Source organism: Acytostelium subglobosum (assembly GCF_000787575.1).
Source record: "Acytostelium subglobosum LB1 DNA, scaffold: scaffold2, whole genome shotgun sequence".
Classification (NCBI taxonomy): domain Eukaryota; phylum Evosea; class Eumycetozoa; order Acytosteliales; family Acytosteliaceae; genus Acytostelium; species Acytostelium subglobosum.
Genome location: NW_012236530.1, coordinates 489,554 through 515,744, shown reverse-complemented (window position 1 = coordinate 515,744; position 26,191 = coordinate 489,554). Strand labels below are relative to the sequence as shown.

At 43.6% G+C, this 26,191-nt stretch overlaps 9 protein-coding genes across 9 annotated transcripts; 6 read left to right on the top strand and 3 right to left on the bottom strand.

Annotated features, from left to right (window-relative positions):
- Positions 1-1,787: 1,787 nt before the first annotated feature.
- Positions 1,788-2,741, top strand: SAMD00019534_009780 (hypothetical protein; the record flags this gene model as incomplete). The annotated part of the gene is made up of 1 exon (XM_012902945.1): positions 1,788-2,741. One exon carries the CDS (start codon positions 1,788-1,790, stop codon positions 2,739-2,741), a length of 954 nt encoding a protein of 317 aa, XP_012758399.1.
- Positions 2,742-4,880: 2,139 nt separating this feature from the next.
- SAMD00019534_009770 (hypothetical protein) lies at positions 4,881-5,400 on the bottom strand (the record flags this gene model as incomplete). The annotated part of the gene is made up of 2 exons (XM_012902944.1): positions 4,881-5,194; positions 5,268-5,400. The coding sequence occupies 2 exons, from the start codon at positions 5,398-5,400 to the stop codon at positions 4,881-4,883; spliced, it is 447 nt and encodes a 148-aa protein (XP_012758398.1).
- Positions 5,401-6,529: 1,129 nt separating this feature from the next.
- Positions 6,530-9,504, top strand: SAMD00019534_009760 (hypothetical protein; the record flags this gene model as incomplete). Its single annotated transcript, XM_012902943.1, has 2 exons — positions 6,530-8,905; positions 8,974-9,504. The coding sequence occupies 2 exons, from the start codon at positions 6,530-6,532 to the stop codon at positions 9,502-9,504; spliced, it is 2,907 nt and encodes a 968-aa protein (XP_012758397.1).
- A 480-nt stretch (positions 9,505-9,984) lies between these two features.
- SAMD00019534_009750 (hypothetical protein) lies at positions 9,985-12,711 on the top strand (the record flags this gene model as incomplete). Its single annotated transcript, XM_012902942.1, has 7 exons — positions 9,985-10,152; positions 10,552-10,793; positions 10,875-11,016; positions 11,446-11,502; positions 11,572-11,805; positions 11,876-12,152; positions 12,224-12,711. Coding segments are annotated over 7 exons (1,608 nt in total), but the record flags the coding sequence as incomplete, so codon positions are not given.
- A 772-nt stretch (positions 12,712-13,483) lies between these two features.
- On the top strand, positions 13,484-14,349 carry SAMD00019534_009740 (hypothetical protein; the record flags this gene model as incomplete). Its single annotated transcript, XM_012902941.1, has 2 exons — positions 13,484-13,669; positions 13,747-14,349. 2 exons carry the CDS (start codon positions 13,484-13,486, stop codon positions 14,347-14,349), a joined length of 789 nt encoding a protein of 262 aa, XP_012758395.1.
- Positions 14,350-15,480: 1,131 nt separating this feature from the next.
- On the top strand, positions 15,481-16,386 carry SAMD00019534_009730 (hypothetical protein; the record flags this gene model as incomplete). The annotated part of the gene is made up of 1 exon (XM_012902940.1): positions 15,481-16,386. One exon carries the CDS (start codon positions 15,481-15,483, stop codon positions 16,384-16,386), a length of 906 nt encoding a protein of 301 aa, XP_012758394.1.
- A 403-nt stretch (positions 16,387-16,789) lies between these two features.
- Positions 16,790-17,700, bottom strand: SAMD00019534_009720 (hypothetical protein; the record flags this gene model as incomplete). The annotated part of the gene is made up of 4 exons (XM_012902939.1): positions 16,790-17,035; positions 17,108-17,251; positions 17,330-17,434; positions 17,572-17,700. The coding sequence occupies 4 exons, from the start codon at positions 17,698-17,700 to the stop codon at positions 16,790-16,792; spliced, it is 624 nt and encodes a 207-aa protein (XP_012758393.1).
- A 461-nt stretch (positions 17,701-18,161) lies between these two features.
- On the bottom strand, positions 18,162-19,617 carry SAMD00019534_009710 (hypothetical protein; the record flags this gene model as incomplete). Its single annotated transcript, XM_012902938.1, has 5 exons — positions 18,162-18,335; positions 18,403-18,687; positions 18,774-18,967; positions 19,055-19,517; positions 19,567-19,617. 5 exons carry the CDS (start codon positions 19,615-19,617, stop codon positions 18,162-18,164), a joined length of 1,167 nt encoding a protein of 388 aa, XP_012758392.1.
- A 1,870-nt stretch (positions 19,618-21,487) lies between these two features.
- Positions 21,488-26,137, top strand: SAMD00019534_009700 (hypothetical protein; the record flags this gene model as incomplete). Its single annotated transcript, XM_012902937.1, has 3 exons — positions 21,488-22,503; positions 22,579-24,007; positions 24,080-26,137. 3 exons carry the CDS (start codon positions 21,488-21,490, stop codon positions 26,135-26,137), a joined length of 4,503 nt encoding a protein of 1,500 aa, XP_012758391.1.
- Positions 26,138-26,191: the final 54 nt, after the last annotated feature.

Here is a 26,191-nt window from a genome sequence, read left to right as displayed (position 1 = left end):
AGAGAGATAATGTGAAAGGACACAGGATCAGATACATACATACAACACCACAAGCACGACACATCCATCAATCACAGGATTATTGATATCATCGGCAACATATGGCTTCGAAGATTGGTATTCATCAATGACCTGACCTTGAAGGGAATGGATTACTCGCATATGTTGCACAGGTTCACGAGCGTTTAAGGAATACGATGGGAGAGCTTTGAGCCATCGCCACCAGGTTCGAACAGCTGTCGGCGTTGCAAGCTGCCTTGTGAGTGGTTCGAGCATCTCGACTATGCCCTCCTCATTCATACTTGGACAACGTCTGGGCCCAGAGGCTCCGCTTTCTCGCGTAAAGTAAAGATTAACTAAACAAGATGATGATTGACCTGACCCTGGGTGATCATCGATTTAAGAATGCTGGATGATTATTGAGTTGGTTAGTCACCATGCATGCTCACTACACTACAATGGCATGCCATTACACATACACAACGATTTAACAAATGAATGATAGCAATGTGTATGTATGTATTAATGATTAATACAATGAGTTGCCTCCTCTCTCCATATCATGCAGGAGCTCTAACCTCGCCCCCCACAAGAGAGCACCCGACCCCAACACTCCACTTACATACTCACGCAATAAATATGAACAACATCAACAACACTCAATCTCACTGCGTGCTACTCTTTGCGAACCAAGTTAGGTTGTGTGGGCCTGATCAACAACACTGTTTTGATTATTAATAATTGCAATTTACACGAAGATACAAACAAGGGACCTACCCAATAATCACTGATTACCATCATCATCATAAACATTTTGTGTGTTCAATCATTATTACTTCTTCTCAATCAAAGTTATTATTATTTGATCATCCTTTAATTTATTTATATACAAATAGCAAGTAGGCCTTGTAAGTATCTCCCACTATACATATAAATTTATATATATATTCTCGAGGTACTACATATCAGAAGAATACTCCTAATTCATGCCCAACCACAACATACTCTATTGATTGGTCGTGATCATTAAACCATACCAATAACTCAATTATAACATCGTCATCACTCACCCAAAATCCCAATCATTCAAACAATCAATCAACATCAATCAATTTGATTTTAAATCAGAATCACATATACATTATACACGTCACATAAGTTAAATCAATCCACCAATCAATCAATCAATCAATCAATCTATCAAACGACAACACACACACACATACACACACACACGCTTTCTTAAATTTCATTCACTTGATTGATCGACCAACCGTCATGCATGGTACAGACCTGGCCCATCGCAACAACACTGTTCTGATTTTTTAAAACACATCCCCAGGGGGGTGATGAGTTGATCAAATGACTCTCTGGCTGTCCCTGTCTGACTGCTGTCTTTGCACCAACTAATAATCATCTACTACCCTACCACTCCATCCATTTCATTCATTCATTCTCATCATCAGTTTACTCATTCATTCATTCATTCATTCGTACATAAACACAAACACAAACACACACGTACAATAATATTTATAACCACTTACTGTACTAACATCTACTTGTAATATTAGCTCTCTCTATCTCTTTAAGCATAGATATATAGTTTATTAGTTTAGATATATATATTATTATCCCATCATACATATACAGATACATATAGACTGATCGAGGAACTATTAAGTTTGTTTCCTCTTCATCTTATCAATCAATCAATCAATCAAACATTCAATCACATATACATCTTACATCAAACATACATACTATATATATACATCATATAAACAATGGAGGAATATTCAGCAGCAGCGGCAGCAGCAGCTTCATTGATCAGCAGGAATGAGAGTCCAGACCAACAACTAGAGAAGGTGGTGGTCTCCCCTCAAAAGCCTGTCGACTCTATGAATATAATATATAGTTGGATGGTCTCAATGATAGCCAGTGTTCTAAGCTTCAATGGAAGTAGCAACAGCAACAGCAGTAGTAGTAATAGTACACAACAACAAGAAGAAATAGAATTGATAAAGGATAATAACAACTCAATAATCAAAACAAGTACAACAACATCATCAACATCAATGTCCAAGAACAAGACAAGGATGGTATCAAAAGAACATATAAGTGCATCGCCAGACGAAGCAGAACAAAGACAACTTCAAGCCAACGCGAATGTGATGAGCTTGTTCTCTGTGTACAATCAGAACTTGGTGTTGCCCGTGTCCAAAAAGACACTGATCCTCGACCTGGACGAGACGCTCGTCCACTCGACACTCACGCCCGTCAGCCACCACCACTTGACGGTCAACGTGCTGGTCGAGGACATTGAGTGCACTTTCTACGTGATCAAGCGACCCCACGTCGACTACTTCATCGAGAAGGTGTCCAAGTGGTACGACCTGGTCATATTCACAGCCAGCATGAAGGAGTACGCCGACCCGCTGCTCGACCAGCTGGACCAGAGCCACGTGCTCAAGAAGCGACTGTTCCGCGAGTCCTGTCTGGAGAAGGACGGCAACTTTGTCAAGGACCTCTCGCTCATCCATCAAGACCTGGCCACAACGATCATCATTGACAACTCACCAATTGCCTACTCCAACAACATTGAGAACGCACTGCCCATCAACAACTGGATGGGCGATGACCCCATGGACGAGTCACTGCTCAACCTCCTTCCCTTCCTGGAGGTCTTGCAGTATGTCAACGACGTGCGATCCATCCTCTCCTTGCGATTCAACAAATAAACTTGCAGCATGCCAGGAACCTTCATTGATGAGGCGACACCTCATTTACATGTGTAGTGCGTTGCGAGCACTTCTTAAGGCCTCTCTCCACCACCAACCCTTGGTCTTTGTTTGAGTTCAACAGATGGATACCAAAATAATCTCGAAATTAAGGGAAAGTTGTTAATTTCGCGCCATTATTGGTTGGGATACCATCAACAAAGCACATCATCAAAGACATATTTATTATTATCTCTTATATATATATACACTTATAGATTATTATTAATTAATATATATATTTTATATCTCAATTCTTGGTTTTTGAACGATTAATATTTTTCTTCTCTCTTTATTACTTATTATTATTATTATATACATAAAGATAGATATGAATGAACAAGGTAAGCATAATACTTATCAATGATACCTATCATTTACATTAACATTTAGATTGACATCTAATCAATCAATCCTATAGGACAACTTGATACTTTATCATCAAGCCAGTTGAAGGAGCTGTTTAAGGAGGTTGATGAAAGGAAGAAGGCCATTGATAAACAATGGGAGTTAATACAACATACTCTCAAGAGGAAGGAGCGAGAGGAGCAAAATGTAGACATCAATGAGCCGTCTCGTCCACACAAGAAACAAAGTAGAACCTCAGAAGAACTAGAGTGCCAACTCTCCAGCAAACAGGCCGGAGAGGTTAAGTCACTCTCCGGCCGCCATGTTCTATGTGACATCACAAAGAACATCAGCAACCTCAACCTCAAGCATTAATGCTCCTGCTACTACCTCTACCGACCAACCCAGTGGATGTTCTAAACCTCTTCCAAAGAATCAGCAACCAAAACAACTACCACAGCAACGACAACAAACACCAGCAAGAACATCAACATCCTCAACATCGATTAATGCTCCTGCTACAACTTCTACCAACCAACTCAGTGGAAGTTCTAAACCACTTCCTATTAATCAACAATTACAACATCAAACAACAACAAGAACAACAGCAACTACAATATCAATTATTGCTCCTGCTACTACCTCCACCAACCAACCAAGTGGAAGATCTGAACCACTTCCAAATCAGCAACCAAAAGAACAAACACAACAAAGCGTTGTAGTACAACAAAGACAACAAGCCAACATCCTCAGCAACCAATGCCCAACACCCCAACCTCAAGAGGTCCACAATTCTCAATCAATACTTCCCAATCCATCTCTGAATGGGGAAGACCAGATCCAGTTTGGAGAAGGTTACTTGGAAACAATCTCACAGAATATGAGTCCAAATGGAATGCTGATGCCAATCAACTTCAACGTGGTCGAGTAGTAGTGGATAACGACAAACTTTATAACTACATCGAGAGGAATGGATTCATTGATCATCAGGACTTGGATGACAATCTCAAACGCTTGGCCAAGATCTATGGGGACTTTGTGGTATACAGAGGACGGAATCCAAAATTGAATACTGGATATCTCAAGGATGGATACCTCACCCTCTTCTTCCTTCATAACAAACTAGAGTCCCATGACCACTACTCCATTGGATTTGGGATAGACAAAGTATATTATTTCTTGGACCCATCACAAATACATCCAGATATGTATTGCAGCATCAGATCACCAAGTTTTGTCAATGTTGGAATCAATTTCAATGATCCCATCCACAGGCTGCGCTGTGGTGTGCACAAAGCATGTCCCCTATATGCATTCTACTTTGCATACAGGGTTATCAGAAGATTGGCTCAACAACAACAGGTGAACATCCCCCAAATGTTATTGGAAGTACTTTCTGGTGTCAACTTGGAACAAGTCATGAACTTATGCATTGTCCAGAATGGAATGAACCTGAGTAATGCCGAGCTAGTTTGTTTTTCTACACTTCGGGGATATCCCGTCAAAGCAGTGCAACCCCACCAGTAATTATCATTGATTGATCGGCCACCTTCACCAATCCTTTATCAACCTATCAACTTTCAACTTATCAACCTATCAACTTATCAACGGTCCTTATACTTCTCTTGCAGGAAGTATATACTGTTTGATCATAATACAGGCGAAATTTCTTCTTCCAGCCAAGCAGTCTTGACTTTATATATACTATTTATGAGTGATTGATTGATTTGAATTGGTAAAAGTTTATTAATATTAAAGAACGTAGATGTTCTTGATCCAGAGATGGGCTGGGGAGTCTGAGCGTGCAATGTAACCAAAGGTGAAGGAGTAGCCAGCAGCCAAACTGACTTGATACGATGGGAACATGATGTCACCATTTGGAAGACGGTTAACATTCCAAAGATCGGTGCCAATGAATGGAAGTTCAGCTCCATCAATCAGAACATCCTTAATTGCAACTGGTCCAATGTTGGTAACTACCACAGTGACCTGGACAAAGTCAATACCATCCTGCTTCCAACGGTTGGAGACATCCTGGGTCAAAGATACACGCTCACCACATCCATCTAATAATGATTATTCAAGAATATGTTAGTTTGATTGATTGAAAGATTGATTTGGTGATTGAGTGGAACATACTTGAGCAAGATGGATAGGGTGGGATACCCTTCAGACAGGTCCAGTAACGGTCACATGCGTTGGTTCCACAGTTGTAGTAGGCAGAGGTAAGGGAGAGAAGGGAGAGCAATAGTAACAGGATAGCAGACTTCATTTTGGTTGAATAGTTATTATTAAAGAAATATTGATTGATTAAATTAGATATATTTGATTGATTTGATTTGATATTGATAAAGAGTCCCTTGTCTCTATTTATAAAGAAATTTCCAGGGAGTGAATGTGATTGATCAGTTTGAACACATACACTCGCATAATATTATACAACTTCACAAGAATTAGATCACGTGATTCGGATAATGGATTATCAGTCAGTCAGACAGTCATGTTCAATTGGACATGGCGCAGACAGGATACTAACACTGTGAGTCAACCAATCACTTGTGAATTCACACCTCCCACATATGTCAACGAATGGTCGTTGCCATTAATCTCAAAGTGTCAATCCTTAAAAGACAATAATGGTAGTTATATTATAATATAACATTGATGAGTGTGTGAGTGAAGGTGGTGTGAGTGATTGATTGTGATGGGTGTTGTATGTGAGTGTGAGTGTGAATGTGAGTGTGAATGTGAGTGTGATTGATTGGTTTGACAAGCACATCTTACTTACGACTACAACATGTCTGTTGGAATGTCACTGATTGGTGAAGATTGTTAAGTTTGTAGTGTCAGACATACAATCATATTGATGGTGACAGGAATCAATCAATCACACTCAATGAGTGGTGTATAACTTAATACTTAAAACGTAGTACACATTGTCTGAATACTTTAAAATAGTGTCTTTCTGTATCTATGTCAATTAGGATTGATTGATTGGATTGGATTCGATCGGATTGGATTGATGGGATACTTGAAATGTTGAAGACTCAATCAACCAAACATTCGTACACTTATCAATCCACTGTTCAATTTAGTTGAGTTCATTCACTCAATAAATTAATCATTCTTTTTGTTGAGAATTATCCATCAAGTCGTTCTGTCTCTATTTCTCTTTCACTCTCTTTGTTTGGTCTATATTACATAATAAAGGAAAAATGTTCTATCTCAACCCAAGTTTGGTGAATTGATCAAAATAAAATAAATAAATTGAAACAAATCAAAAACTTTGTTGTGTTGACGACCGAACGAAGCGAAAAAACTAAAGATGGGATGTAGTTAAAATCATTCTTTCATTCATTCTCAATCGTTTATCTCATTGTTTGAAGTATTACATATATATAATGTCACAAAAGAAATCAACATCTTCGACAACAGGCAAACAATCTGTTGTTGCGGCAGTGTCCACCTCTGCACAACAGAAACCAAAGACATCAGCCTCAGCACCATCTACGGTTGCCACAAAGACAAATACAACAAAACCAGCTGCAACAGCATCAACCACAACAACAGTTAAACCATCGACAATAAAGACAACGGCAAAGTCGTCGACGGTAGCATCTACATCACAATCAACTACAACGACATCAACTTCCAAGAAACAACAACAACAACAACAGCAACCACAACATCCACTGATTGGAAGGATCATCACACCAGAGATTGTTAGCGAACGATCACAATATGTTGACATCACATATATAGACCCTGAGACCAAACAGCGTTGGACTACATCAGTCCATCTTACAGAGATATCAGATGTCAATAACAATCCATTTCAATTCTTATTGCCACCCAAGGAAGAAGATATTCCAAAGAACTATCAACAACAACAGACTGAGACAACAACAACAACAAAGGTTGCACCAGTGATAACAATCACTGGCGTGAACGAAGCCGATCATACATTTAGTGTTAGTTTCGAGGGCAAGGCCAAGCAGGCGGCGATCAAGCCTGGCGTCACTTTGCCGTGTTGGGTGGTAGGCCGCTCATCGGACAAGGTAACAGACATGGTGGTGATCATCAACAGGAACACAATCGGTCTCATCGATATAATGACCAACTTTGACTCAATGCATACTGTCAGCAATCTGCTAAAGTTCAAATGGTCCGCGCTCAGTGCCATGGTGCTGGCCGTCGAGAAGAGTGGCGCCGTGCGTCTGGCGTTGCCCGAGGCCGCCAACATGCCCAAGATAGCCGTGGGCACCAAATGTCTGGCGCTGGTGCGCGAGATCACCCCGACCTCGCTCAAGGTGGGTCTGCCGCGCGGCCTCTCTGCTGAGGTTCGCCCCACCGACGTCCACATGCAGACCCATCCCTCTGCCCCCTTCTCCATATACCAGAAGAACGATCTGATTGAGGTCGACGTGCTGTTCATGATGACGGCCGGCAAGATCTATGTCAGGCCCAAATGCTTCAAGTACAACCCAGCGCACAAGAAGCCACGTGCAATCAAGCGTAGGATAATGTTGGAGGAGAAGCTGAGCACGACCGGTACAGCAGGCTTTGGCTACGTTCTCGCCGTGTACAGCGACATGGCACGCGTGCTCCTGTCGACTCGCGTCGAGGGTGTGCTCTTGCTCAAGGACATACATCCCGTCATCCAGAGCTTTATCGTGCCCGGCAAGCCGATTGCCGTGACTACCAAGCCCGATCTCAAGGAGGAGGGTGACATCAAGATCTGTACAGCAACAATCACCGATAACTTTGTGGCGCTCAAGAAGGGCGAGGTGTCGCCGCTCACCGTGCTGGGTGTCTACACCAAGCACATCGTGGTCAAGACGATCCATAACGAGAGGGGTGTGATCTTTGCGATGAACATCACTGCCGGCATGACATACACGGCCGAGCAACTGGCCGAGCACTTCCAGGTTGGCGACCACCTGCTGGGCGTGTGCCAGCAGGAGAAGACTGCTGAGCGAGGCTACGTCTTCTCACTTCTTGAATCAGACATGGAGGGCATCGATCTTGAGGCCATCATCAAGCCACCCTGGAGCGTGGACGACGAGCCAGAGGAGGCACCCAAGCCACATACATACGTCGACGTTGCGAGCATGATACAGGGTCTCAGTACCGTGGAGACCAACACTACTCCCGCTGCTGCATCTGCCCCCGAGGCGACTAATCAAGCAATGTCAATCCATGTGCAAGCTGATGGTGGTGCCACCATCAAGTGGGTCGAGGAGGACTTTGCAGCCATGGCCGACGGACTGGACAAGAAGAGAAAGAGAGCAGCAGGTGGCGCTGGTGAGGACATGGCTGACGCCGAGGAGGACGCGATCGACGAGGATGAGATCCAGGACGAAAAGAAGCAAAAGAAGGAGAAGAAGATGTCGAGGACACAGGCAGAGAACCAGATCAAGCAGAAGGAAGACATGTTGTCCGATCACAACGTGGCTCCAGAGAGCGCACAGGACTTTGAGCGTGTGCTGATGGGATCACCCAACTCATCATTCGTCTGGATGAAGTACATGGCCTTCTACTTGGGCATGAGCGAGATACAAAAGGCAAGAGAGATTGGTGAGAAAGCACTCAAGAAGATCATACCAACCGAGGTGCTCGAGCTGCGCAATGTCTGGACTGCATTGCTCAACCTTGAGAACATGTACGGCACCAAGGACACCCTTCTGAAGTTGTTCCAGCGCGCCATCCAATACCAAGATCCCAAGTCAATGTACTTCTCAATCGTCAACATATTGGAGCAGACCCAGAAGTTTGATGTAAGTTCAAGCACCAATTTCCAGTCCATGCCCTCACTCACTCAAACTCGATCAATCAAACGATATAGCTCGAGGACGAATACTTCAAGATGTTCTTTAAGAAATATAGACATAGCGCAAAGGTCTGGTGCAGATATGGAGAGTTCTTGCTGACGGCTAACAAGGTGGACGTGTTCCGTGGCGTGTTGGCAAAGGTTATGACGATATTGGCAAAGAAGAAGCAGGTGGAGGTCATTTCAAAGTATGCACAGTTGGAGTTCAAGATGGGCGACATCGAGAGAGGCCGCACAATCTTTGAGGGCCTGGTCTCAAGCTATCCCAGCCGTTCCGATCTCTGGAATGTGTATTTGGACATGGAGCTCAAGGCCAGTCATCAAAAGAACATTCGTCAACTGTTTGAGCGATGCATCACATTGAAATTCAGTGATCGCAACATCAAACAATTCTTCAAGCGCTATCTGGAATATGAGAAGATCAATGGTGATGCCAGATCAGTGGATCATGTCAAGAGTGCAGCATTATCCTATGTAGAGAATGGTGGCAACAAGACCAGTTCTGGTGCTGCTCCTTCTGTGTCAACTCCATCATCAAAATTATAATATAATATAATTAAACAATTATGATATATAATTGATAATCATTGATTAATTCATTGATTGATTGGAATGATGGATTGGAAAGACTGGATCATCTTGTGTCCATCATTCGGATCCGATTCAAATAGTGATGAGTCCCATAAATTAAGATGTTCACACACGTAGTCGTTGAAGGGGTTGAGGTTGAAGCCCACCCGTTATTACTTGTGTGAACTTGCATTCACCTACCTCACTAACTCATTCACTCACTACTACTCGTAATACTTTATCCCTAACACCCGACTAAACAATCTATATTATTGTACATAGTAATATATAAGATATACATTTATATATATAATCAGGAGTGTAATATGTCAAAGCAAGTAATACGATCATATATTGAACAGTATGTGTTCGCGACCCAGACAGATCGACAGACAGATAGACAGACACAGATAGACAGGTCATACTGACATTCACGAACCAACGAATGAATGAATTAGATACTTTACTCAATTGACTAGAGGATGTAATGAGACAATAGATAAACATTCGATATATTGTTGCCATAATCCACAATGTACAAAGATATTGGATCCTAATGTGGCTGCGGTAAAGTCTATTGAATACGCCAATAAGCATAAGGACCAGTATCTGTGTATGTATATGAAGGATGAGCAGAACTTGGTCTTCAATCCCAACGACGAGTCAATCTTGGACTTTCTCAAGAAGTGTGTACAGAAGAATGCCAACTCAATCGTTATCAATCAGATCAAACAACTACCTCTTCACATGAACACGACGTTCGCAGATGTAAGTGTCGTGTTGTCTGTCCCGCCGCGTTGTTTGGACGATGATGATGCTAACATGACCACGACCACGATGACTACAACATATGCACGCACAGAAGCAGCCACAGCAACGCAATGACTATAATCACTTCATTGGACTGAACCTCAAACTCATACGAGAGACCTTTGAATACTTAATATCACTGGTAAGTGTGCGGACCATGGTCCTGTCCCCTTTCATCAATCCTAATCAATCAATCATACATCGATGATGACGATGATACTGCAGCAACGAGACGACATTATCAAAACATTGTCGGATTCAGCGATCAGCCTAAGCAAGACAGTGAAGAACAACCCACAGACAAACTCGATGGAGATATTGAAGCCATATGTATTCCTGTTGCAGAATCCACTCGTCTATGACCTAGACAACTCCAAGATACTGGAGTACTTCTGCGTCGGTCTCACCAACCTGGACACACCACTGATGAATACACTTGGTCTTTGGTTATTGACGTACGTCATTCAATCAATCATATGGCTATCACCATTCTTACGTTCATACTGATACTCATCACGTGACAACAACAACAACAGATTCTCCAAAGAGCAACTCATCCAGCTACTCACCAACTTTGAACAGTTCATCTCTGTACGTTTGGTAACGGCTGAGAACATCAAACTAGTATCGGATATTCCTATCATTGGTGCGTGTGCATTCCTCGAGTTACTGTGTAAGTAGATTGTCAACGACTCGTGAGCGAGCTAGCGAGTACTTATTCCAAGATACTACATGTAGACAAGGTCAACTCTGTTACCAAGTTTGCCAACTACAAGGAGTTCTACAACGATTTGATCAACAACTACATTGACCTATTCACAGACTTTTCAAACTACACCAAGAAGACAGGGTATGTTCCAGACAGGTCATCAGTCGACACGAGGACATCTCGGAGAAGTACTAACATTGCACCTGCGCTGGCCTTCCTTCCTTCCTTCAGCTTCACATACACCACCTATCCATTCATACTGAGCACCTATACCAAGAGTACATATTTAACAATAGAATACACATTGCAACAAAAGAAATACCGAGTATGTATCCTACGTTGGCTGGCGCGAGGATGGCCAAACTGTTGACTGACCTAACCATCACTTGTTATAGAATGAATACTTGGTGTTCCAAGTTCGTCGAGAACACATCATCAATGATGCATTAAATAATGTAAGTACCAGTCCAGTCCATGCCAGGCCAATCAATCATCATGGTTCTACTTCTTACACATAATGCACGACACGACAGATACAAAGGAATAAGACATCAGAGGAAATGAAGAAGGAGTTGAAGATACAGTTTAAAGGAGAGGATGGTATTGATCAGGGTGGCGTGCAGAAGGAGTTCTTCCAGATCGTCGTACGCAAGATCTTTGATACAGAGTTTGGCATGTTCATCTACAACGATAAGCTGAGGACCTGGTGGTTCAATCCAAACTCTCTTGACAAGTTGGAGTTTGAGTTGATTGGAATCGTAAGTAATCCAGTCCAGTCCATCATCCATGGATGAATGAGATCCTAACTATCCATCAACTATCCATTAGATACTTGGACTGGCGTTGTATAATAACATTATCCTGGACGTACACTTCCCTCTCGTTGTATATAAGAAGTTGCTGGGCATACCAGTGTCGCTGGAAGATGTCGAATCAATTGAACCGGAAATATATCAAAGCCTAATCACACTTAGAGACACGACAGACGACGTCTCTGAATGGATGACCTACTTCTCCGTCACCTCTGACAGCTTTGGCGAGACAAAGACCATTGAGCTCAAGCCAGGTGGTGATGAAATACTCGTCACCAACTCAAACCGACAAGGTACGTCAAGTTGATTGATGGTCCGCAAGCGCACTCACTAACTCGTTCACTCAATCAATCAATCAACATAGAGTACCTCAAACTATACACAAAGTATTTGTTGGATTCTTCAATCTCTAAACAATGGGACGAGTTCTATAAGGGCTTCAAGTTGGTGTGCGACTCTCCACTGCTACAGTTGCTCAGATCAGAGGAGCTGGAGGACTTGATATGTGGCGTGGAGGACTTGGACTTTAAGGAGCTGGAGAAGATCACCATGTACGACGGTGGCTACACGCACACTGACCAGACGATCGTCTACTTCTGGGAGACGGTGCACGCATTCTCCAACGATATGAAGAGAAAGTTCCTGTCGTTCTCCACGGGCTGTGACCGCGTGCCCTATGGAGGACTGTCCAAGATCCAGTTCTCCATCCACAAACAGATCGACAGCGACCGTCTGCCCTCAGCACACACCTGCTTCAACGCCCTCATTCTCCCATGCTATCCAACCAAAGAGAAGCTTGAAGAGCGTCTCTCCAAAGCGCTCAACAACTCTGAAGGCTTTGGTCTGAAGTGATGTGGTTGTGCGTCGTGCGGCGTACGGGCGTGCGGGCAGCGACCAATAAAAGAGACACTCTTTTGAACATCCACCATTCTTTCATTCATGAAACCAACAATGAGATAATGAATACATCATATCAATCATTCMATTCATACGTTCAATCAACATTCAACCATTCATTCATTCATTCATAATGAAGAGAACGCGAGATTAATCCTATTATCTCTGTACTTGGCAATAGAGTACTTGTGCCTTTGTCAAGATTGAGAGAGCTAATAGATGTCCTTTGGATGACTTCAAGCTTTATACTCTACATAGATACGACAACTTTGACGATGCTACCCGTATAATCTACAGTGGCAAACATTATCTTTTGAGCGATCGTATCAAGTCTGGACGCTCTCTTAACTTTGACACTGAGGCTGCAGTGGCGCTGTGTCAACATGTCCACAACGAGGAGGTGTTCACTTTACTCTACAAAGCCAAGAACGTCTACTTCACCAATCCCCAATGTTTACTAACTGCAGTTCAAGCTGGTAACATCACCGCAGTCCGCATACTCATCAGGCAACGCAATCCAGTGCATATGTCCAGTTACTACACCATTGATCAGCTCATCAATGAAGCAGTGAGTACATCGAAATACAAGATGGCACAATTCCTCATCAACGAGTTCCCTACCAAGGCAGGACGTCCTTCCGTCCAAGATCAGTTTGTGCAAAGAGCAGAAGCAACATTGCAAAGGAAACCTACCCTCCCATTTTGTTCGCCAGTCATCAAATCAGTAATGAAGGCCAACACTCAACACTTGCCAGATCTAGAGAGCATACTATTGGCATTCAAACCTTACTTCCCAACCCAGAACGATCTCCTCCACCGGCTGTTCTCTCCTGAAATATACCTTTCCAATGCCGCCACTGCATACCGCGACCCCATCGCCCAATGGCTTGAGCCACTCTTTTGCCTTTGCAAGGTGTATGGACTGTTGGACAATGTCGAGCGATTCAACAATCAATGCGATACTCTCCTGCACCAATCCATACACCATAGTATCAATATCCAAAACACCTTTGCTTGGTACAACAGCAAACCTCCCTGTTTGGAAATCTATATCCGTCATTGAGACACTTTGTTCAGCTGGTGATGTTATGCAAGATGTTGAACCGTGGATCATTCCCACAATTATTGGAAACGGACGACATCAAAAACTTGCTCTTTCTCTCCACTGGACACGCACACATAATCCCATTCTTGATGGATGGTGTGCTCAAGTCAACACCAAGGTGCGTCTTCTTTGAACACCTGTGCAAGTTCTCTGACTCGCTGGAGCCCATAATTGTGGGTTACCACTACCATCTGCCATCCACTATTCCACCAATAAGCCTATCAAGGCTTACTGCCCATCACTGGTACTACCGCCTCAAGTCTGCTGCATGGAGAGGCGACTTGGAGTCACTAACGAGGATAATGAACCTTCAGAAGCAGGAGCAGCACACCAGTTTGGACCAATCAATAATGGATGAGCTTGTTGGAATAGCCATAGTCAACGAAAGGACCAACATATTGAAGTATTTGGTTGACATTTGTTGCACAGAGGTCAGCAAGGAAAACATGGAATATGTTGGCACTTCAATTGCTTCCAATTATTGCTAGAGGAGACTCTTCAAGCTGGTGACTTTGGGCACCAGATGGTCCAGATAGTACATGAGGCCGCTTGTCTCAACAGCCAGACAAAGTTCATTCAATTACTGTTCTCAACATATCCAGACTATGACATTGTGTACTGGGACGAATCGATAATGTCGGGCAGTCGGAGCTGGCCAGACTAAACATGAACTTCTTTAGACATGACGATAAAGAACTTGTAGAGTTAATTCACAATGCCATCAAACATGGTCAAATCGAGCTCTACCAATTCTTTGTTGATATTATTCAAGATCGCTCCTTTCTCAAACACTTGCCACCTAATAAGCAACCATCATCCCCAAGTGACAAATTGTATCCCATGTATCTCTATATATTGGAACGAAGGAAAAAAATAGATTTAAAGGTGGAAATTGGAAAAAAAACAAAAGAATAAATAATTAATTAATCAATAAATAATTAATAAATTAATTAATCCAATATCTTTGTCTTTGAAGGCCTCGAGGTAATAGGGATGTTGTTGCTTTTAGAACTAGTCCTAGTAGTCCTCTTGAAAACAAGTTATAAATATATGATTCAAACAATCCAAATGAATTAATGAATGAATGAATGAACCCAACAACAAATACTATTGGTATACAACAACTATTACCAACAACAGTTATATTGAAGATTATAAGACATGCTTGGTTGTCATGTAACTTTATACAATGTCGTCATGGTAGAAGATGGTGTCTCTCATTGTCATTGGTATCATGGTGATTGCATCATTATGTAGCAACAGTACTCAATGATTCTCTATTGTTTCATTCGTTAGCAGATCTCGAGAAGTCAATCAACGAACATCATATCGTCCCAATACCAACAACAACATCAACAGACACTAACACTGATATAGATCAACAACACCCCAATCGATTCTCAGTGATGCAACGGACTATTCAGCGTCTGATCATTGATTACAATGGTGACACCACCTTGTCAAGTATTGACTTTATCTCGCCAGCACTTCAGTCAATACTGTTCACGGGCGACCTGACAGAGTTGTCTACAACCCAAGGTGACTTTTCATGCCTCTGTACTCAACTTTKGACCAGTTCTTACCTCCAACAATCTGCTGCACCTTCGAACTGAGAATGGATGGATCGGACCAGGGGTACGACGATCCATTCATTGACATTGGACTGCTTCACCAAGCTCACTATCCGTGGATCCACGCAATGTGAACTTGACGACACACTCTTTCTTCGAGCAATCTTTGATCATAATGGTGCAATCCGCAACATCACCAGCCTCCGTATCATTGAGAATTGTTTTGGCTTCTTCAGTACAATGATCGAGATCGAAGGCCATCTACCATTCTTTGAACAACTGATCAATAGTTGCATACAACTACAATCATTGGTTTTAAAGTTGGACTTTATCGATGTTGACCTGGAACAAGAGGATTGGATTGTCTTCCACGACCAGATGCTTCAATATATCAAGTCCACTCCGACATTGACCACATTCAAGTACAGTGGCTTGATCACACTCGATCTACTAACCCACCTGTTGCAATCACCAGAGTGTCGTGTTACCAATGTTTCTTTCGACACCAATAACCCTGATCTCTTGGATCAGACAATACCATTGGTGACAAGGACCAACATCCATCGACTGACCTTTGACACATTCAATTGTCATGGGGACAGGCCACCAACGCAACATTACAAGGAGTTTGCCACGTCCCTCAACCTGGTCAAGCACATCAAGACCAGGAGCAAGGTCCCACTAATGACAATCCTGATTGGCTGCAACACACAATCGATAAGCATATCAATGAACCTGATAGCGATCATCCTTGGCCAAGTGAGACATCCACTCATTCAGGAGCTGTCATCCAACTCCACTTTACTATTCCTCTACAACATCACGGACAATCCAAACGATTCCAATTATCATATGGGCGCAGGTGCATCACTTCAGGCAGTGATTGACAAGCATCCTACGCTAATCAACAAGTCCACTTGGTTCTGGAATCGATACAGTTGCTCAAGAGGATAGCTAGCTAGCTATCCTAGCTAGGACTAAGGACTAGTATAAAATATTTACACATATGTTTACTTTAATGATGGATGGATGTATGTTTGATTGGTGGATTGATGGATGGGACTACTACTATCTGTCACTTCAACAGACTGTGGTTGGTTGGGTTGGGTTGGGTTGGTGATGGATGCCGCTGCTACTGTTGTGTCTCTACTCTTGAAGCTAGCAGCCTAAGATCTTGTTGTTGATGTCGCTTGCTTAGATGCCTGCTTGCTTGTTGTGTTTGTTGGTTGAATGAATGAATGATGGGGAGGGGATGCGATGGGTTGGTGGCGTCGCCAACTTAATAATAATAATAATAATAAACTAACTAATAACTACTACTTGGTTGATTGATTGATTGATTGATTGTTACTGCCTGCTAACACTGACACTTCTTTGTCTCAGTGGCCTGTGTCTCATCGGGTGTAAGCTTAAAGCCACCCTCCTGCGGTGACTTCTTGACCGACTCCAAATGATTCTTTAGAATGATTGTGACCAGCTCTGTCAGAGCCTCAGTGATACCTGTGCCCTCCTTTGCCGACGTCTTGAACCAAGCCAAGAAGCCGTTCTCATCGCAGAACTTGTCGATATCTTCAGGGAAACTTGGTGTTGACAATAAATCGCTCTATATGTGACAGTTACAGTTAGTTAGCCGTGTCGTGTCGTCAATCAATCAATGATATATATGGGTACTAACTTTGTTTGCTAATAGTACAGTTGGCAATGCTGCCTTTGTGAAGCAATCGTCTATATCATCCTTCCATTCTTTGGCACCGTAGAAGGTCGCACTCCTCGTCGAGTCAAACACAACCAATGCTCCATCTGCATTCTGGAAGTATACCTAATTGTTTGCTTGGTTATTAGTCCTACTGCTTGCTGCTGCGCCTCTGTCGTCCATAACAATACAACAATTACATACTCTTGTCATATGGCCAAACCTCTCTTGTCCTGCGATATCCCACAGTTGTAGTATAACCTTTGTATTCATTACTTCCATCTCCTTGGTATTGAAGTCTACTCCAATCTATGAATGAGTAAGTGAATGAATGTGAATGAATGTGAGAGGGTTGCCAAGATGATGCAAAGATGAGCCCAATCAATAACGTTGACATTGGTATTGTCATTGATTAACATCATCCATCGTTCATTGATGAAACATACAGTTGGCTTATACTTATGTTGGAACTCATCATGACAGAATCTTTGAATGATTGATGTCTTGCCACAAGCAAGCTTACCAACCACCAATATCTTCAAACTGATATCATCATAATCGTCTGTCTCTGTCATTTTATACTATATTATATATTATTATTTATCTAACTATCTATATCTCTATCTCTATAATGATGTAATATTTGCACGAATCTCTGTTTATAGGCTCTTATATCATTTGTCGCAACTTTATGATTTTAAAGTCGCAATGTGTTCGATGAATGATTGACTAAGTAAGTAATGTATAAGTATGTTTGTATATGTATATATATGTATTATTACTTGTTTATGTGTATTTGAATGTGTGAAGGAAGATTGATGCCCAACAGAACAAGACTTAGACACACATAACACAACTAGTTAGTTAACAAGGGTAACCCTTGAAAAATTCAATTTTGGGTGAATATCTGTGTGTTTGCGAAACCAAGCTGGAAGATTCCGATTCGAACTCGCCAATGACCATTCTCTCATTCATTCATTCAAACCCAACCTACACCAAAACAAACATATATATAATTGATTGGAGATGTTCTTATTTATTCCAACCAAGTACTTATATAACTTTGAAGTGATGATGGACAATCACCACGAGACTTGACAACTCTTGTACAAGCCTCAATATCAGAGATTGTCAAATGGAACTGCATAAACTCTCCAAAGTTAGTACCCTCCTTCTTTATCAATTTATACTTTAGTAATGTTTGTAATGCCTAATGTTTGATTGATTGATTGAATGGGTGAGTGAATGAGTCGATCACTTAACTTAACTTAACTTACAGCGTGATATGTTGATTTGTTAACCATGTCTGATGTCTTGTAGAATGAGGTTGTGAAGTGTCTGTACTCAATGTCGTAGACTTCAGAGAATGATGTTGATGTTATAGGGAAATCCCTATGCTTCCTTGATAAGTTGAGTATGCATGCCAACTGTGTAAACTCAAACAATGACATATCAGTCATCACACGCTCCATCCATGTAATCCTTGCTCTCTTTATCGTCTCCATCACCATCTCCTTTGTCAAATACATCCTTGTATGATCCAATTGATACAAGCACTCAGTCTGTGAATGGGATTGATTGATTGGTTGATGGATGTAAGTAAGATTGAATGATGGATTGATGCCTGGAATGATTCCTGGATACATACAAACAACTTAAAGAAGTATGGGAATGTGTTGTTCAAACAATGACAATGCTGGAGAGTGTCAATTAGGTCGCGATCTGTACATAGTGATGTTATACTTTGGTTCCACTTGCTTTCAAATGAGTCTTGGGATGATGTTACCTCGCTTGTCTGTGGCAGTGTCATAAGATTGTGTAAAGACTTGATCATGTCGTCGACTAAATGATTGAATACGATTGAGTGAGTGGAATAGTTCCAGTGATGGAGGGTAAGGTGGGCGACCGACCAATCAATTAGGTACATACATGATACATATGGCATGGTGATTCGCAACTGAGTGAATCTAGACTTGAGACGCTTCTCGAGACTGGTGTGGATCTCTTGGAAGGAGGTGATGGCGACGAGGGTCATGCTGACAGTGTTGTAATGTGCGAGATCCAGTAGGTTGTAGAGTAGATGTTGTTTCTTTTGTTGTCGCTTGACCATGTGTTCAAAGTCGTCCATTACAATGATCATCGGTTTGTCATGCTTTGGTATATTGGCGTACTTTGGATCGGCTGTGTCATCACCCTTGCTACGACCCAATGCCGCCTTTATACTCTCTGTCATCTCGTCGATGCCAGCATGTGCACTTGACATATGACGTTGTAAATCCATCGACCTAATGATCTCACGCAATGCCAACACGTCTCCACGATGTAACAGACCCTTCAACCATACCAAAGTGAATCGATCACTCTCATATTCACGTAAGCAATGTCTAACCAACTGTTTGGTTTGTTAGTATCATTCAATCAATACGATCAATCAAACATACAGTAGTCTTGCCAGAGGAGGGAGGTCCTGACACCAACACAATGTTACTCATTCTTCTTTCGATACCATCTCTCAACACTTCATTCAATGAGCTGTGTTCAAAGGTAGTATTAGTATCTATGACCAGCTGTAAGTGATACGCGACAGGGGATGGGGATGGGTATACTACATACTTTACTTGATCATCACAACCAATCAATCTATCTCTGTTTGTTGATGCGAAGCGACCAGTTAAGGTCCTCACACACTTTATCAATTGACTATTATCATCATCATTCATTATACTTCCTTCCTTTGTCTTCTCTCTCTCTGTTGCAATAATAATAATCAAGTTGTAGATGTGAGTGTGCCGCCAAATTGACAGTCGTTTATTTGACAATCTCGTTTGATTGCTAAACACTGAACTAATATATCAATGTATTACACTGCCTCTTCTTCGATGTTCGGTGTTTCATGTTGGCGATGATGATAGCTTGGAACATGTTGGTCTACTCCGGCATTGAAAATCTCCACCCTTCGACAAAGCCTAGAGGTCCTGGACCAGTACGTGTGGACACTGGTTGTTGGTGCAGGGCTGGACCTCGACGGGCAGAGCCACATTGTCTGTTGTATCCACTGTTGTTGTTGTTGTTGAGGATGTCGTTGTTGATTTGGAATTTGGGTCTGTGGTGGCTGTTGTATCCACTGTTGTTGTCGTTGTTGTCACGACAGAATCTGATAGTTTATGTGTTGTTGTGGCGGTAGAGATGTGGCTATGGCTGGTAGTTTGGCATGACTTTAGTGAATGACAAGTCAACTTGGTTGACTCGCTTCCATCATGCCAATCCAACTCCTTGTTGTGCTCTGTGATGTCCATTGCATGTTATAAAAAGCAACAACACTGTGTAAAGCTTGAATAATTAGGCTAACTAACAAACTAACTCCCCTAACACATAGTGCTCAGGGACACTTTCGAGCGAGATCGATGTTTTACGTCAACCTACATTCTCGAATGGTAACCAATAAACATTCCTGAATTCTTTGACATTGAAATCAATGCGCCTACACTTCAAGTTGTCTCTTTATCACTACCATAATCTGCAGGTCTTTTGTTGTTGTTACTCATGAAATAATAAATAAATATACACAACATTTTAATAATCTTTTTGTCTTTTCTTAGGCCTACAACTCAAGATATAGAAAGCCCAACTCTCAAGCTATCAAATGATAGGCCTAAGAAAAGACAAAAAGATTATTAAACATATATATTACAATCAAAGTCATAATTGAGAGTTATCTGTACTTTTCTTGATTGACTTGGGCTCAAAACATCTTGTTGTTGTTGATGATGATGATTGTCTAAAGTGAATGTCTTTAAATTATTTGTTCTCCAAAGTATAAACAATTGCTTTAGGGTTACTATCTTTTGTATTTATTTGATTGATTGAATGATAAATATGTCGATAGAGACTGCTTTTTTTTTTATTTTTTTTGTATTGTTGTGTAAAAATATGTGTGATATTTCAACTAGTTTTTATATACAAAATTATTTTTGATTTACGGGTGATTCATGCATTGGAGTCAAACCCCCCATTTTGCATCTAAATTGGAGACTGACTGCTTGTTCACTCCCTCATCTCACATTTCCCCCTAACCCCCCAACCCAAACAAGATTACCAGAGTTTACTTGTTTCAAAAGTCACCTCCACTCACTCTCATCTCCACACTTCATGAGTTGTAACTCGTTCAAACATCATTTTCATTCATTCTATCAATCTCTCTCTATCTTTATCACTTACTGTATATATAAATATAAATATTAGATAGTTAGTTGTTCAACAGATTTAATATCAATCAACATTAGTTCATCATACTCAATCATACATTCAATCATTCAATCAATCAATCAAATAATAATAATAATAATAATAATAAGATAAGAGATGAAGAGAACTCGTGATGATAATGAAGAGTCATCAGAGTTACCACCTATATCACCTTCAACAAGCTCACCAACATCTATTGCACATTTGACATCTCCAATACCACCACCCACATCATCACCACCAAACACCACCACTCTGCCTAAAATGAGCTCGATGTTCACATTGCCATCGCCGGCATCACAGGCATCCGAGAGAGAGAGGGAGCGCGAAAGAGACCGCGAGAGAGAGCGTGAGAGAGAGAGAGAACGCGAGAGAGAGCGCGAAAGGGAGCGAGAGAGAGACCGCGAGAGAGGCGGTGCCGGTGGCGGCGGTGGCGACAGGGATCGCCAGGACAGAGGAGAGCGCGAGCCACCAAGAGAGAGACTGCCATCACCTTACTCACCAGTCGAGGAGATGAAGATGGCTCCCAAGAGGATATCGCCAATCATCGATATGCACCAATCGCCCATCCAACACTTTGGCTCGCCACCCCATCGCGAGATGTCTACACCGACCACTCTTCCGCCAATCCACGCCGCCGACTTGCCCGGTGCCAAGACTCTCGAGTCTGGTCCGATTGGCATGCCGCGTCAGCTAGGCGGCATGCCTCCCGGCGGTCCGATGCATTACTACAGCATGTTGTCGCCTCCACACGGAATGTCGCAGCCCCACCAGGGCACCGGCCTCGCCAGCATCAACAGCCTCACCAATCCATTGCCACCTGGTCAGCAACAACCACGCGGATTTGGCTTGCCCTCAATCCCATCACCATCACAACAACAGCAGCAGCCTCAAGCGCCACCCCAGCAGCCACAGCCACCACCTATGCAACAACAACAGCAACAGCAACAACAGCAACAAGAGGTGACTGATTCGCCATCGCCACAACCTGCTGGACAAGGACAGCAACCACATCGACAGGCTCAGTTTGACAATGCCTTCCACTTCCTCGAGCAAGTCAAACTCCAATTCTCCAAGCAGCCCAAGATATACAATCAGTTCTTGGACATTATGAAGGATCTGAAGGCTCACAAGTAAGTTGCCTGGGATCATTCCTCCCCCCACCCACGCTCACTCACTCACACTCACCCAATCACAATCAAAATTAGTATTGATACACCAGGTGTGATTCAAAGAGTCACAGAGCTGTTCAAGGGCCATCGTCATTTGATCTTGGGCTTCAACACATTCCTCCCACCTGGATATAGAATTGAGATGCCTGAGGAGGACTCAAGACCACCTACATTCTCCGTGCCTTCACCAACCTCTCAGCAACAACAAGCACAACAAGCAGCACAACAACAGACACAACAAGCACAGCAGCAGGCTCAGCAACAGGCGCTGCAACAACAGGCACAACAGCAACAGATGCTGCAACAACAGATGCAACAGCAAGCTGCTCAAATGAAGCAACAACAGTTGATGCAACAGCAACAGCAGGCCCAGATACAGCAGCAGGCCGCAATCAAGCAGCAACAGATGTTGCAACAGCAGCAGCAACTCCAGCAACAGCAGCAGCAACAGCATGCACTCTACCAGCAGCAGCTGATGCATCACCAACAGGTCCAGCAGCAACAGCAACAGGCCATGCGTGGCGGTGAGGCTGTGCGCAAACAGAACGAGCTGGACCATGCCAGGAACTACGTCAAGAAGATCAAGGACCGCTTTGCCAACCAGCCACACGTCTACAAGCAGTTCCTCGAGGTGTTGCACAACTACCAGCGCGAGCAGCAGCCCATCAGCGAGGTGTATGAGCAGGTAGCCGAGTTGTTCAAGTCGCACTCTGACCTGCTGTCAGAGTTCACTCAGTTCCTGCCAGACAACAGTCAGCAGGCCCAGCCCATCATGGGCCAGCCGTCCGCAGGCATGGGACACCCCATGGCGCCACAACAACAGCAACAACAGCAGCAGCCCACCACTCAGCCAATGATCGTCAATCAATCGTCATCAGCCAGTAAGGCAAGCAAGCCACGTATGTCCCATCAACAGAAGGCGGCCATGCAACAACAGGCCAAGGGGCAACAGCCCCAGATGGGTGAGATGCCCTCGATGGACAGGATGGTGGGTGAGCGATTCGACAAGGCCAACAACATGTCTGTGCCCCAGCCACCGATGGACTCCAAGTCTGGCCGCGAGAAGAGAAAGTCCAAGAAGGGTGAGGACCGTTCGGACCACCACGACCGCGAGCGTGAGCGTGGCTCAGGCAACGAGATCCAGCACGAGGAGGTGGACTTCTTCCACAGGGTCCGCGTGGGCGTAGCCAGCAACCGTCTCTACAATGAGTTCCTCAAGTGTCTCAACCTCTTCAGTCAGGATATCATCACGAGGACTGAGCTTGTACTCCTGGTCAAGGACATCCTGCTGCCCAGGCAGCCAGTGCTCTACGATTGGTTCAAACAGTTCATTGGCATCGACGAGCAGACCATCGAGCAGATTGAGCGCCAAGAGGCTTCGTCACCCTCCAAGCAGCCCTACTCTGAGGTTGACTTCTCGACCTGCAAGAGGCTTGGTCCATCATACAGAGCACTTCCAAAGAATGTAAGATGTCCTTACCCTCATTCAATCAATGTATATCTCTAACCCTTTCATCAATCAATCAATCACATTCAGTATCCTCCATCAAAGTGCACTGGAAGAACAGAGCTCAGTGCATCGGTACTCAATGATGTTTGGGTATCATTCCCCACAGGCAGTGAGGACTATGGCGCAGAGAAGAGCCAGAGGAAGAACCAGTTCGAAGAGGTGTTGTTCAAGTGTGAGGATGAGAGATTCGAGCTAGACCTCATCATCGAGTTGAACGCCTCCACCATCAAGGAGTTGGACCCAATCTATAAGCAGTTGGCCGCGATGACAGAGGTGGAGAGGATGAGCTACCGCATGTCCACACTGGACATCCTGCATCATCGTAGCATTGAGCGTCTCTATAACAACAGAGGCATGGAGATGATCGCCCTCATGTACCAGAACCCCTATGGCACCCTGCCCGTCATTATCAAGCGACTCAAGCAGAAGGATCTTGAGTGGACCAAGGCCAAACACGAGTGGAACAAGGTCTGGAAGGAGACCACCGAGAGGAACTACTACCGATCACTCGACTACCAAAGCACATACTTCAAGCAGGCCGAGAAGAAGACTCTGCAGCCAAAGTCATTGATGGCAGAGATTCGTCAGAAGTACACAGAGAAGCTCAAGGAGAAGGAAGACTTGGGCAAGAGGAGATCAAAGACCTTGGTACCAAAGCCAACACCTTATCACTACCTCTACCACATGGTGGACTACAAGGTGTGTTCGGACATCTCCAATCTTATCCAATTCGCAGCGGAGAAGCTCAATCAGAACAAGCAGGACCTCGAGAAGATTGAGAACTTCTTGAACTTCTTCTTGTTGTCATTCTTCTATCTCAAGGATGACAAGTCAGCCAAGGCTGCTCAGAAGGCTCAGGCACAAGCACAGGCCAACAAGGACACAGAGGAGAAGAAGGGCGATGTCGAGATGAAGGATGCCGATCAGGAGAGCGAGTCGGACAAAGCATCGACAAATGGTGGTGAACACAAGTCTAAGGAGAAGGAGAAGGACACAGAGAGCTCAGAGCCATTCAATCTCATACTTCCAAAGAACGTGTCAGAGAAGGATAAGCGAGTGTTCTATGGCAACAACACATTCTACATATTCCTGCGATTATACCAGGTGCTGTACGAGCGTCTGTACAAGTCGATGGAGTTGGCCGAGGCAGCCAAGCTTGCGCACTGGACGTCCAAGCCCAACATCACCCGCTTCCCAGGCACAAACGACTCTGTGGACGGCATCGAGGAGGTGATCATCTCCGAGTCAGAGCTCGACGAGCACGAGCGCTACAACAGATTCATCAAGTGTCTGAAGGAGCTGCTGGCTGGCAACATCGACATCTCTGCTTACGAGGACACATGCAGGTCCTATCTGGGCATCTCATCATACATCATCTTCACACTGGACAAGCTCATCAATCAGATCGCCCGTCAGCTGCAGACGTTGCTCACCAATGAGAACTGTCTGAAGCTTCTCTACTTGTTCACGGTGGAGGTCAAGCAGCCCAATGGATGGAAGGACACTCTCTACCACTCCAAGGTCATCGAGATGCTGGGAAGCAAGGATGACCGCATCTTCCTGTTTGAGTTCGAGACCAAGAAGCCAGCCTTGGGCGCATTCACCATCCAGCTGATGGACACAACCACACCAGAGATGTTGAAGAACGCTGAGCTTGAGATTGCCAAGTCCGAGAAGGAGATGGCCAACGCCGAGTCGGAGATCGCTGCTGCCAGACAGTACGTCAACGACTTTAAGCAGTTGGACTCCAACATTGACCCACGCGCATACAAGGTCTTCTTGCTGAGAAACATCCCAAAGAACCTCTCGCTGGACGACTCGATGAAAGAGACCATCAACGAGGTTGGTCTCGAGTGTCGCATCTGCACACAGACATTCCGTCTGTTCTACGTCGAGGACACTGAGGACTTCTTCTACCGCAAGGGCAAGCTGGAGAGATCGAGACAATACAAGGGCAAGAAGTTGGATCTCGACAGGATCAAGCAGGTGGGCAACCAAACAGCATCTGCAACAGCAACAACAACTTCAGGTGATGGTGAGTCAAACAACAACAACAGCGACAGCAGTGAATCAAAGAAGGACTGATGATACTATACCGTACCGTGCTCTCACTTATACAATAAACACAACTTACTACTA